The sequence below is a fragment of the Pristis pectinata genome, chromosome 31 (genome assembly GCF_009764475.1).
Source record: "Pristis pectinata isolate sPriPec2 chromosome 31, sPriPec2.1.pri, whole genome shotgun sequence".
NCBI classification, from domain to species: Eukaryota; Metazoa; Chordata; class Chondrichthyes; order Rhinopristiformes; family Pristidae; genus Pristis; species Pristis pectinata.
This window is the reverse complement of record NC_067435.1, coordinates 936,733-950,937: the sequence shown is the minus strand read 5'-3', so window position 1 is coordinate 950,937 and position 14,205 is coordinate 936,733. Positions and strand designations below refer to the sequence as shown.

The window sequence follows — 14,205 nt, the reverse complement described above, 5'->3', positions numbered from 1 at the left end:
AAATCACCTCTCATTCTCCTTCTCTCCAAAGAGAAAAGCCCTAGCTCACTCAATCTATCCTCATAAGACATGCTCTCCAATCCAGGCAACATCCTGGTAAATCTCCTCTGCACCCTCTCTTAAAGCTTCCACGTCCTTCCCATAATGAGGTGACCAGAACTGAACACAATACTCCAAGTGTGGTCTAACCAGAGTTCTATAGAGCTGCAACATCACCTCGCTGCTCTTGAACCCAATACCCTGACTAATAAAGGCCAACACACCATATGCCTTCTTAACAACCCTATCAACCTGCGCAGCAACCTTGAGGGAATCTATGGATGTGGAGCCCAAGATCCCTCTGTTCCTTCACACTGCTAAGAGTCCTGCCATTAACCTTGTATTCTGCCTTCAAATTCGATCTTCCAAAGTGTATCACTTCACACTTTTCTGGCTTAAACGTTCAATTGGAAGTAAAAGCCAAGAAATGTGCAGCATTGAAAACCCAATGTTGTGGAATTGCTCCTAGTTCTAAAGGATTACCTCCTGCAGATTGTCACTGCATTATGCTGGCAGTTTAATTTACACACAGGACTTTCCACACTGAGGATGTGTTGTTATCTCAGTTCTTCAGCCACATTGAAGCAAAACTTTCATCAGCACTGCTCTCATAGGCTGCACCTCGATTTCCTGGCTGCACACTTGAGTTTAGAGGAGATTACCTCTCTGAGCTGTGGTTGTAGACACGTAACCGATGGTTCTTTAGGCCTTGCCACACCACCAGAATCCCCACCACTATTTTAAAGTCTTCAGACCTCAAACACTGATGTTCCAGTTCCGTCACTTTGAGTGAGACATGTCTCACCCAGTCTGGGTTTCAAAGTGTTGTTGTCCAGAACTGCCCAATACTCTTGTGTTTTTGGTTTGAGTACAAATGATATGTTTTTAGTTTACACTTGCTGCTGGTTACATAAATCATGTAAAAATGTGTCTATTTTTTAAAAATAAATAAACCTACAGGCTGCTTTCTGTCGGTGGTTTTATTGGGGAGGTAGCCTGGACAGCTGTTGCACGCACACTGGAAAGATTTCTGCAAATTTGTGGTTTCTTTCTAAGTGCAGGAGGCCAAAGACAGAAAGCTAGGAATGGGAGTTAGAAAGTACCAGGTGACTGCAAATTCGGAGACTGAATAGTGTGGTCCCCAAACCAGTCAGCCAGTCTGCAACTGGTCTCTCGAGGAGCTGCAGTGTGAGAAGGGAATCCTAAACTGAAAATACACCTGTCTTGATTTCATCGGGAAAGAGGATCTGGGATCCCAGACATTATGAAACTGAAGAGCTAAAAGATGTATTTCACTTTTTCAGTCACAGAGGGAATGCTGAGGGGGAAGTTGTGGCATCACATTGGAGCTACAGACATTGGGAATGGGGATTGACCTGTTGGATATGCTGGGGGGGGGGGGAGGGTTGGGGGGGCAGTGTGGGGAGAGGCAAATGCAATGGGAAGGTTATTGAGGTTCTGGGAGGACAAACGAGGAAGGGGGCAGGAGAACTGGAAGTGGAGCAAAGACTCGTCAATAATAATGAGGAATTCTCCCATGAAAAAGATGGTGGTAGCTTGGAAGGTATAATGTCATAATGTACAGCACGAAGGCAATGAAACAATAGATGCAGGAAGGGAGGCAATGTTGAGGTCATTGGATTGTAGTGGATGTTGCTAGCTTATTCTCAGGAATGGAAAGATTCAAAATGAAAGATCTACAATCAAACGTAGAGTGAAAACATTAACATTTTTATGTCGATGAAAAATTAGCAAAAATTCCAGGGGGGGGGGGGGGGATCTTGATCAGCTGAGTAAGTGGGGCAAGGAATGGCAAATGGAGTTTAATTTGGATTTAAGTGTGAGGTGTTGAATTTTCGAAAGTCAAATCCAAGTAGGACTTTCACAGTAAATGGGAGGGCCCTGGGGAGTTTTGTAGAACAGAGGGACCTTGGAGTACACGTACATGGTTCCCTGAAAGTGGAGTCACAAGTAGACACTGCGGTGAAGAAGACTTTTGGCACGCTGGCCTTCATCAGTCAGGGCATTGAGGATAAAAGTTGGGAGGTCATGGTGCAGTTGCACAGGATGCTGGTGAGGCCACACTTGGAGTATTGTGTTCAGTTTTGGCCAGCTTGCTATAGGAAAAATATTCTTAAACCAGAAAAAGTGCAGAAAATATTTACAAGGATGTTGCCAGGACTTGAGGGACTGAGTTATAGGGAGAGGTTGGACAGGCTGGGACTTTATTCCTTAGAACATAGGAGACTGAGAGGTAATCTTATAGAGGTGTATAAAATCATGAGGGGCATCGATAGGGTGAATGCACTCAGTCTTTTTCCCAGGGTTGGGGAATCAAGAACTATAGGGCATAGGTTTAAGGTGAGAGGGGAGAGATTTAATAGGAACCCAAGGGGTGACTTTTTCACCCAGAGGGTGGTCAGTATACAGAACGAGCTGCTAAAGAAAGTGGTTGAGGCAGGTACATTAACAATTAAAAGGTACTTGGACAGGTACGCGGATCGGAAGGATTTCGAGGAATATGGGCCAAATGCAGGCAAATGGGTCTAGCTTAGATGGGAATCTTGGTCAGCATAGGCCAAAGGGCCTGTTTCCCTGCTGTATGATTCTAATTCAAAGTCAGGCTGGGACACTGACCCTGCGCCTTTGGAAGGAACATTGGCCTTGGAGAGCAGTGCAGGTTTGGTATCCTACCTGGATTCTGATATCACCTTCTGGGGAGGAATTATATAAATGGTTTGTTTTTAGGATATTAATGGATGGGGTGAGTAGAGAGAAAATACTTCTGGTTGGAAAGTTCCTAAATTCAGAACTCTTGTTAACACCAAATTTGTTCAATTTTTGCCTTCCACTAAATGAATTTTACAAGTCGATAGAAATAAAGTGAGGGATTGGGTGAAAACCTGGCAAATGGAGTTAATGTGGGGAAGTGTGAGGTCATACACTTCCATAAGGGGAATCAAAAGGTGGATTATTGTCTAAATGGAGAGGGGCTGCAAGTGAGTGAAGTTCAGAGGGATCTCGGTGTCCTAGTGCATGAATTCAACAAGTAAGTTAGCAGGCAGGTCCAACAGGTAGTTAAGAAGGCAAACAGCACGTTGGTCTTTATTGCAAAGGGGTTGGGGTTTAAGCACAGGGAGGTTGTGTTCCAGTGGTACAGGGTGTTGGTGAGGCTTCACCTGGAGACTGAGCACATTTCAGGTCCCCTGACCTGAAAAAGGATTCAGTAACACTGGGGACAGTCACTGGGGTGAGAGGTTGTCCCATCAAAGAGGCTGGACAGGTTGGGTCTGTGCTCCTTGAAGTTTAGAGTGAGGGGTGACCTTATCCTAAGATCCTAATAGGGCCTGACAGGGGTGGTGTTGGGATGTTTCCACCAGTAGGAGAGTCACGATCGAGGGGACACAACTACAAAACAAGGGCTGGGCATTTAAAACTGTGTGGGTGGGTGGGTGGGTGGGTGGGGAATCTCTGGCCCTGAGGGTGTTGGAAGCTGGGTCATTAGATATGATCGATAACTTTGTGACAGCTCGATGAATTGAGGGTTCTGGGCCAGAAGAGTAGTTGAGACCAGCGTAGATCGAGGGGCCGAGTGGCTCCTATTGTCTTATTATCGATCTGGAAAAGTCCTACATAAACTTCAGTGAAGCTGGGCGGCAGGTTGTGCGACTCCTGCACCGTAGAATTAATCGAGGCAAAGGTAGCAACAGGACACTGGTATCTCCTCGGCCCCGGGATACATAGAGCATGACACTTGTGTGTGAACTGAACTCAATCTGTGCGCTAACCCTGTCCCTATCCGGATCAACCTCAGCTCCCCGAGTCCTGTCCTCACCTCCTTCCCACTGTCTCCAGCAGGGAACTGCCCCTTAACATCACACCCGTGACCATTGGTACTTTTCCATGTTCTGAATTCCAAAACCCGTAAAACCAAAGCGTACAGTTCCGTAACTGGAGGCAGATGGGAGGTCGGACAGGCAAGTGGAGGTGGAGCCATCACAGAGACCGGCGCTAACCCAAGTAGTTCAATAATAGGTGTCATGTAGTTAAATAGTTTTGTGTGGGGTTGGCTGGAAGTAAGAATCTGACTCCTGGGGTCAGACCTTAAACCTCTCGGCTGGTCCAGGTGGAGCGTCTCAACCCAAAGCCCCGACCGTCCCTCTGCCTCCATAGTCTGCACTCCCAGGAACAATATAAAGACATGATCTCAGTGCCCGTTCTATACACAGCAGGTCCTGCCACCGCCATTCACAGCAGAAACACACCCCAGCACCTTAAACCGAGACACCCCCAGTGATCAGGAGCTCTGGGGGAACATTCTCCATCTTCATGTACCAACCAACAAATCCGGAATCAGCCAACAAAATAGAGATCAGACTGAATGTTCTGCCCGGTGAGGCCCAGTGGGTGCTTTTAATGTCAAAACAAGCAGCTGGAAGGTTCTCCCCAACACAGTGTGTGGGGAAGTGAAGGCCATCCTGTCACCACACAGTTCTGTCACCGACAGGAGGAGGCAGGCCCCAGGCAAGGCAAGATCAGAAAGCTTCACCGTTTCTGGGCAAACTTCACATCCCGAGCATGAGAGAGTAATCGGGAAAATCTGCGAGAACCAAAGGCTCAAATCTAGAAAGATTGAGGGGTGGGAGATAGAACTCAGAGAAGGGAAACGTAAATCAGAAGGACTGTTAAATTGGAAACCACTTGTAATATTCTACAAACTAGTTCTATTCTACTCTCTCCACACCCAATCTGAATTCCTCCCTACCCCTCACACCCATTTCAGAAACACCTATGGTTTCCACACCCAAACATCTACCAGAAATATCAACTGCCATGCAAACAAGGGTCCCAGGGATGTCAAAGGATGGCTTGTGGTTCGAGAGGACAGCAAGAGCCCTGCCTGGCTCGGAACTAACCCGATGGCTTTGGAATGTACAAGACTCAGATCCAACTGCAAGGTCTGAAGTTTCTCCCCATCAGCAGCCACCAGCAGAGGAAAACTGCTTCACCAGCTTGGCTCTCCTCCCCCCACACCTTATCTATAACATGATTACCAAACCCACACTCTGAAGTCACTGATTTTTTCCACCATTATTTTATTTTGACTGAACAGTCTCACAGAACTCTCCAGGATCAGCGGGCAGAAAGACATCGAACAATGTAACAGGCTTAGTGGTTATTTATGGGAAAAGAAATTCAAGCATCAAACAAGGCCAAGTCTTCTACTTGCACTGCTGGAAGGTGAATACTACCTGGGTGGAACCCAGCGAGGTCATATGGATAGCTACGTGAAAATGTTCCACTAAATACATCTGAGGTAGTTTTGCAAACTTGAGAAATCTTTGCTAACCCCACTCCAATTCCTGTGTTCTCACTGCTCGGTCCCCCTTAACTGTGCTGGGACATCCACCCACCAGCCACTTCGACTGGTCCACTGGACGATCTAGTCATGGGACACAGTGGCGGTCACACTTTCAGCTTTGTCCCCTGGACAGACCTCATCCCCAGGATGAAACTCGGTGTGAAGTCCAGTCAAGACCTGATTCGGTCACTGGCCTCCAGAACATCTAGTAGTGTAAACAACAGACTACAAGAAACAAGTCCTCCTACTGCCTCTTACCCCTGGGGGCCTAAGGGAGATACAGAATATACCAACAGCACCACTCAGGCACTGGGCTCCTCAAAGAAACATGGCAAGCATCAGACCAACCCAAGACCAAACTAGCCAGTCCCATCCTGGCCAATACACTTGCCAAGGGGAGGCTGGCAGAGTATACAATGTTATATACACGTTTCAAAAATTGGCTACGGTTCTGTAGCTAATAACTGCAGGCACAAAAGAGCAAATATGCATGGAGTTTTCTGTTTACTGACAACTGGAACTATATCGTGCATATTATAAAAAATAAAGATTAAAAGTGTCTGAAAACTATGTTGTATGGTGAAAACAGTATGTGGGATAGGAAGAAAATGGAAACTGTACACTAATAATCACTGTGAAAGTAGGCAGGATTACAATGTTGAAAATTAAACAATGCATTGGATGTTTTTGCAGGTGTCATTTTCAAACCACAAATTCAAATAAATACATATTTCAGGCCTTACTGTCTGTACAGTCAGGGCAATGGGTTGAGGACTTGATCTTAACGGTGTAAAATATAATACAGTTCTTGTCTGCATGGGCTGCAAATGAGGCTATTTAACAAGAGGCCGGGTTTTGTCGTCGTCACTGCACTGATGTGCTTTGTATTTCTTCACCTCTGCCATGTATTTGGCCCACGCATCTCCTCCACGTGCCTCAGCCTAGGCAGAGAAGAGAAAGAAACAGGGAGACTAAACAATGGTGTTGAACAGAAGCTAGAGATATCAGACATCATGGAGGCATGTGCAGGATAACCTTTGCGCATTATACACAAAGATTCAAATCCTGTTGCAACTCCAACAGAAAATCATCGGCTATTTAGTAAACCAAATTCATCTTTGTTTCGCTCCTTTTCCAGAAGCACTGGCTTGGCGCAATAATGGCTTCACATGGCAGTCTTTCAATATCTCATTCAGGAAGGCATCCTTGTACGTACTTTGAGAAAATCCAGATATTTGACCAGAGCACATCACATTTGATGTGTCCTTGCCCAGAGATGGCTTTGAAGCTCAGATAGAAAAAAGGGCAAAAATCTCAAGCTTGTGCCAGTTCAAAAAATACTGGAATTCCTTTAGTATTTAACATCATTATAGTTTTCAATGATGAATGAACAAAAACTTCAATTCTGTGCACTATATTTTAGGAAGTTGAGACTTTCCAGATAGATCGTTAGAAATTTATGGGAATGGTAACAGGAAGAAGAGACTTATTTTTCCCAGAGAACAGGTCAAAAGATTTGATCGAGGTAGTCACAATTACGAAGGATTTTGATAGAATAAATGAAGAGAAATTGTTTCTAGTGGAAGGGTAATAATACGAGGACAAGGATTTTGGCCAATTGGCAAAACTACAGAATCACAGAAGTTCATGGCAGAATGGTGTCGTTCAGACCAGTTTGTCCCTGCGAACTGAAAGAATCCTCCGGTGTAATCCCACATCCCAGCCCTGCACATGAAGGGGCATTTCAAGTGCAAGTACTTCTTAAATACAAGAGCTGCTCCCTCCACCAGCCTTTCAGGCAGTGGGATCCAGACTCCCAGCCTCACTCAGTTAAAAGAACATTCTCCCTCTGAACCTCCTACTGACTACCTTAAATTACTTTGTCACCAGAGGTGATATGAAGCACCTTTTTCAAAAAGTATATATAAACAGTTATTGCAAACTGGACTGGTCTGCCTGAAAAGCTGGAAGAATTTCAAAAGAAAATTGCTGAAGTATTTGAAGGGAATCATGTTGCAGGCCACTGGGAAAGAGCCGCAAAGTGGGATACGTTTGTAGCTCTATCAGAAATCTGGCACGGGCAGGGAGCAGAATGGGCTCCTGCACTGTATTTTTCTATGAAGTAAAAAAAATTTAGTAAGTCAGTAATAAGATTGTGATAAGCATAATGAATTACTGTCAAAAAACTTCAGATTCTTACCTCCTCATCAGCCTTGTGTTTCTTGGCTACCATTCCCGTCTTGAGGGCTAGCTTTGCCCCACCTCGCCGCTTTGCCACCTGGTGTAAGGGACAGAAGACTGCAACCATTACACGAGCGCTTGGAGCTGCAATTTCAATGCTGCCCATTATGCAATAAAACAGGGGTCCTGAAATTAGATCTCATTCCACAACAGAATGCATCTCCCACGACAACGTCTCAACGCACTTCTAACATACAGTATACAAGCTACTGTGAGCGGAGGTAGGCCATTCTTTACACTCCCCTATAAAGCAAAAGTGACAGTGCAGGTGTTACCATTTTAAAGACCACTAACAGCTCTTTTAAATTGTGCAATGGCAAATCAGCCAGACATGTAACATGAATATTTGTAATTCTATCAATATTTTTCTAACAGTTTTCCTGCAACAAAACATAGATTATAAATTGGATTTGAATACTTTTGCAAGAGTTAAAACAGATCTGTGGCACTAGCCTTTTAAATAAGCAATGCTTAAACAGATAGCTTGGAACCTCCTGCCTTTTTCTAAAAACCTTAATCCCAACTTCATGTTTGTAAGGAAGTGCTTTAAACAGCAAATAACTGCCAGGGTGGGGCTGAGGTGTGCAAGGTTCTATTCAACACATTATTTCCAAAAACAATTACTTGTTTCAGCACAGATGAATCCCCGTAGATGCATTTTCTGCTCTTTGCTACTGCTTTGATCTGCACTTCTTGTTATAGCTTGCTACAATTTCTGACTGACTACCCAATTTAAAAACACAACTTAAAATTGAGGATTTGCACATTTCAAGGCGTAACCTCTAGTTCACTTTCCAGAACAGCAAACCTGTAAAGAAAATATATAAATTGAACATGTTTACCCTATTGAACAATCCAGCTGAATGCGTACCCAATGCCAATATTGGTACTTGCAGGCGTTTCTGAGTATTTATTCTGATTAATATATTAAAAAAAAGTGTTTCAAAGGATTTACTAATTTGTTTTCCAAATTTTCTTCCAGGGCGTGGTTTCAGAAGCTTTGGTTAAAAAAAACTTCACAAACCAGAGAGACATTCAAATCCACATGTGAACATAACCAAGAAGAATAATTTAGATTAGCAAGCAAAATATCAGTGGCTGGTATGATCACACCCTGGCTACTGATCAATCATGGGCTCAAAATAGAGGTCACAGAAAAACTAAAAGGAAAACACAGAAGTTTCTATTCTGTTAAATGCAAAACACTCCAATGTTTGAACTTTCAGCACTAATGGGCCAGGACCACATGACTAATTATTTAAAATCTCTGCCAAGTAGATTCCATTTCACATGGCTACATGTTTTTGTTAGGATTTGTTTTACTTCTATTGAACAGTCAACAAATCCATGCTATAAATCATTGTGAAGGGATAAACTCAATGGTCACTTTCAGCTTTTTTCATATTTTCAGTTAGTTTTTGACAATGATTACTCCAATTGGCTTTTTACCCCTTATCTAGGAGGATATAGTTGAGGTTGTACTATATTTGTGGTGTGAGCTGCTGGTAAAGATGAGATGAGCAGCACACACTGAAGATCAAATGCAACACCAAGTCATTGTTCCAACGTTACATACTGTATCTTCTTTTTCCACAATTTTATCATGCCCCATTAATGCGCACGAAATCTGTGCACTGTAAATGAATACATTTGAACATGAGACTCTAACCGGGCTGCAATCATACCACTGGCTAAAATGTTTTAACAGCATTAATCACCCAGCTACACTACATTTATATCAAAGAATGTTAATAGCTACCATAGAAACCAACAACCTCAAAGGATAATGACAATGCGGGGTTTTAAACAATATACAGAGCACACGAGATTTGGTATGTGGCTTTTGATAAATTCTCAACTTTATCTTAGTCTATGCAACAAATAGATTCTTGCCCCCAGTCCAAATGGTATAGTTCAATCAATTAAAATTAAATTGAGTTTTAGAATTATTTTAAGTCTGAACTAAAAATATACTCAGAAAAGTCTATTCATTAATTTTTAACCCTAATCTGGACAATAATTTGTTATTGTTCGGGTGTGCTCACGTCAGGGGCATATACTGTCAAATCACATCGCTTGGCTTTACTTAACAGCTGAATAACATCAACGTTCATATTAGAGCACAAGAAAATCCTTTTGAAGCTGTAAAGCAAAGTTACATGGGCTCGAGTGCTTAAGATACTGCCACCGTTCTGATCTAGATATCCAGATTAATTTCCCAGTTTGGAATTTGTTTCTTCTTCGGGATAAATGATTCTGTTTCCAGGCAAAAATGGGGAGAGTACGTAGATGCCACACTGCCTGAAGGCAACATGCAATGTAAAAAGACCAAAGAATGGCATGCTTGCTGCAGCTGAAGAGAATTATATACTGACAACTGAGAAGTGGCTTAGTGTCTGAAGAATCCACCAAATGCTTAAGTGAAGCTGAAATCCCCTGAGAAACTGGGCATCAGGAGCAGCCTGGACACAGTTCTATTTGAAGTAACCGTTGGGAAGAATCATTTGACCAGAGTTTATACTTTTTAGGAAAAAATAACACTCAGCCAGCAACCAAACAGTTGGCTAAATGCCCTGAAAAGAAAGGTCACACCTAAACACCAACATCCTCAACAGAACCGGAATCTGCTGCACAAGACATTGACGGACAACTTCAACCTCCAGTTGAAGTGACCACTTACCACAGAGTCCACCAGGCTCCCCTGTTCACACCTTAACACTGATAACAGCGGCATGAACTGAGTGGAAAAAAAATGATTTAAACCAGGGAGCAGGCTGGTATTGAATGTTCTCTTCTTCAGGCCACCCATCCACGCCGGCAAAAAAATCAGGAATTGGGGAAAAAATCTCTTGTTTCTGTATAAAATTTTGAATTTTTCAAATACTGTGATTGACGCTGAGGAATGGAACCCTTTTAACTTTAGTCACCCAACCTCACCAGCTTTACCCTGTGTTCATGTATCTCACTCCAAAAATTAAAGACAATAAATTGTATGTGTTACATCTTTCTATTTCATTTACTCTTTGGACAATATTACTATTTAGTGACATTAAAGAAACCCAGGCTGCTCTAACCTATTTCACATACAATCTTTTCATCTAGAAGTGGATTTTCCCTATTACCAGGGCTTCGATTTAAACCCAGATGTCAAAGGTATTAATAATGGTTTCTGTTCCGGCACAGACTAGAAGGGCCAAATGGCCTGTTTTCTGTGCTGTAGTGTTCCATGGTTCTAATACTGGGCAATAAATCACCTGCAATACTTTCACCAACAGAAATAAACTTGAGGTGTTGCTTACTTTAGTTATACAACGAAAAAGGGGATTTTAGTAGTTAAATTAATAACACACTTATTACCAAAGTGATTGAGTATTTTTGGCTGAGTAATGTACTGCCTAAAACATAGAGGATACCAAAGAATCTTAACAGAAACTGGAACCTTCAGGTTTGTAACTGAGATACTCCATGTCTATGATCCAGATTTGTTGAGGCCATATTTCTAGGTCCCACCCTAATAGTCAACATAGCTCTGAAAGTATCAGAGAGCCACCACACTGATAGCAGTGTACTTGCTAGTTCCACTTCCAGTAACTAACATTTAAATGTTCACACACTTTGCACCTCAGATATCTGCATTCTCTATTTAGTAGGTAGGTCACTTAAGGCAAAATTTAACATCAAGCAGAAGTTATACTCCTCATGGTGAGAGACAGCCTCTTCATCGAGTCTTACAATATTTCTCAAACACAAATCAGTGATGTCGGATTCAGGTAATCATGTACATAAACCACAATGTGCAAGTGAACATAAAGAAAGGTACACACAGGTGCAACAAGTTATCCAAGGGAGTGAAGACCTTCCACAGCAGTGAAACTCAAAACTGAGAGTTAGGATTCATTTGTACAGAGCTTTGAGTGACACCTGGAAAACTGCACTCAGTTTCAGGCACCAAACTGAAGACAAGATGTAATGACATTTGAAGATTATACACTGAAGATTCAACAGAATGACACTGAGCTTGTGCAGAGGTTGTGTAAACCTGACTTGTACTCCTTTGAGTTTAGAAGGTTGATGAGGAATCTGTGATAGATATAATGATAAATAAAATAACAGATATCCAACAGGATGGTCAGAGCTGGGGAACTCCAGGGTAATAGGGCATAATTAAGTCTCGACTACTCAAGAGTGAAATTTAGAAGCACATCAAGATTTTCAGATTATTCCCCAAAGATGCTGGGTCAAGTGATATCTTCGAAACCATATCAACAGATATGTCAGGTAAAGCCTCCGGGGATAAAGAGCAAAGGTGTCAAGGCATGTTTGTGTTTTTACAAACGCAGCAGTCGTTAAACAATTCAGGAAAAAAAGCAAGCAGCTCTTGGAGAAAGTCCTCAAACTCTATGGGAGTACATCAATTTAGGAATTAAAACCAAGAAAGAAATACACAGGCTAGCTCACCCCTGCTTCTCATGTCTATAAACTTGCTATTTTCCTTCTATACTCTCAGTCCTGATGCAGGACCTTGACCCAAAACATTGACCGTTCCTTTGCCCCAGCAGACAGTTTATCCAGCAGTTTATTTTTTGTTTCAGATTCCAGCATCTGCAGTGTCTTGTGTCTCCTTCCTCAGGATTATATGTCCAATTCAGTACTGCTGTCAGTGTAATGTCTCCTTGAATATAGATATATGCTTCATAATTTTGAACTTTTCTATAAAATCTCCTCTTAACCTTGGCTTCCAAAGGAAACAATTTGCTCAACTCCTCTGCCTAACTGATATCTCTCACCTTTACCATTCTGGTGCTCAGAATTAGAGAATCCTTCAGTTAGGATTCAGTTTGTATTTTTCTACATCACACCATTAATATAACCAATGTTTTAAATATTCTGGTAAAAGGTCACTGACCTAACATTACATTTTCCTCTATGCCTGATCCAAGTACTTCCAGCATTTAGACTATTTCAGAGAGCCAAAATCTGCAATATTCTTCAAAGAGATATAAATCAACTTGTCCTGTGATCTTCCTGGCTTGAGTAGGGGAAGCCCTAATTCTCTCCACTGATACTACATTAAAATTAAACCATTTGTTTTATATGCCCGTTTGCATTTTTCTTACATTTATTAGGTTGGGGGAGGGGTAAGAGTGAGGGGGAATAGTATCTCCAATAGCACAGCACTGTGAAACATCAGCCTAGACTTCAAATTGGTGTCTCACATAACCCCCCATCCTCTGCTTAGTGCTACAGCTCATTGCCCACCTTTCAGCCTTCATTCCCAGTGAACTGTGAAAGTGGCTTTCCACAATAACCGAGCCTTTTGTGTGTGAGAGGAACACAAGAGACAGCAGATATTGGCATCTGGAGCAACAAACTATCTACAGGAGGAACTCAGCAGCTTCTGTGGGAGGAAAGGAATTGTCAACGTTGTTGACCAGAAATGTCGACAATTCCCCCCCAAACAGATACTGAGTTCCTCCAGCAGATTGTTTGTTGTTTCTTTGTACGTCAATTTCTGACCCCCGTGTCCATTTCCAGCACCTTGTTTCATTGACACGCCACCACTGGCTTTAGTGAGAGGGGTCAGGGTTGGATTAATACCCCAGAGTGTGTCTGTGTGCGGGGGGAGGTGACAGGTCCAGCTTCTGCTGTGAAATGCAGGCGGTGTCTCTGTGGCTCCGACAGCAGGGAGGGCACCCTGTGGGCACGGTTACCACTGGCATCTTCACCCCCAGCCCCACTCGCTACCGAGGCAAATGAGAGCCAAATCTCTCGCTCTTACAATATTCAGCGCGGGTTTCCTGCCGGCCTGGCCGCGGCCGTCGCTGCCGGCCTCGGCGCCGCCCTCCGTGTCCCCGCCGCCCGCTTCCCGCCTCAGCTTCTCCTCCTCCATCTTCTTGAAGAGCGCCATGAAGCTGCCGTCGTTGGCGAAGGCGTTGACGCCGGGGGTGCGGTCGGGGGCGTCGGCCGGGCTGCCCGGACCCGCCGCTCCACCCGCCGTTGCCCCGACCTGCCGCCGGGCTGCCCCCGGGGCTGCCGCCCGCCTCCCGCCGCTCCGCACCGCCGCCGACGTCGCGGCCCCGTCTCCTCTCCGCCATCTTCGCCGCCCCGGCCGCCGCGCCTGCTGGGAGCGCCGCCCGCCTCCGAGACAATTAACGTTCAATACTCGAAATGACGGCCCGGGCGGCGCCGGCGGGCGGTTTAACCTGTTTCTGGGGCGAAATAAACCCCGCAGAACCAATGTGTGAAGGAAAGGTTGGCCAAAGTAAAACCCGCAAAGGATGATGGATCTTGAGGCGGCTGGGGCAAGTTGCTTATTTTTAGAATAAAACATCTGCCGCCCCCCGCGAACACAAAACCCTTCAACGTTCAACATCTGGCGGCCCCCCGCGAACACAAAACCCTTCAATGTCCGGCCCCACGCGGCTGAGGAGCTGCCCCGGTCGGCGCGGCTGGAGGAGCGGTGCCGCCCTCCGGTCGGGGGGGGGGTTAGTTTAAAGCCCTGGCGGCTGAGCCGGAGGTTCCCCGTGTCCCCCCCCCCCCCCCCCCCCCCCCCCCCGGTGCTG

General features: G+C 44.3%; 1 protein-coding gene across 1 annotated transcript; it reads right to left on the bottom strand.

Moving 5' to 3' along the window:
- Nucleotides 1–4,438: 4,438 nt before the first annotated feature.
- Nucleotides 4,439–14,176, bottom strand: LOC127584920 (telomerase RNA component interacting RNase-like). The gene is made up of 3 exons (XM_052041936.1): nt 13,422–14,176; nt 7,602–7,679; nt 4,439–6,342 (listed from the first exon to the last, which is right to left on the bottom strand). The coding sequence occupies exons 1-3, from the start codon at nt 14,013–14,015 to the stop codon at nt 6,235–6,237; spliced, it is 780 nt and encodes a 259-aa protein (XP_051897896.1). The 5' UTR covers nt 14,016–14,176; the 3' UTR covers nt 4,439–6,234.
- Between the last annotated feature and the right edge of the window lie 29 nt (nt 14,177–14,205).

Bases quoted from the DNA above. Each gene is read 5' to 3' on its own strand.
- LOC127584920 (XM_052041936.1), bottom strand. From the start codon at position 14,015: ATGTTGAACGTTGAAGGGTTTTGTGTTCGCGGGGGGCGGCAGATGTTT. The intron at 7,680-13,421 runs GTAAGAGCGAGA...CCCTTACACCAG, and splicing joins GGAAACCCGCGCTGAATATT to GTGGCAAAGCGGCGAGGTGG. The intron at 6,343-7,601 runs GTAAGAATCTGA...TTCTCTGCCTAG, and splicing joins AACACAAGGCTGATGAGGAG to GCTGAGGCACGTGGAGGAGA.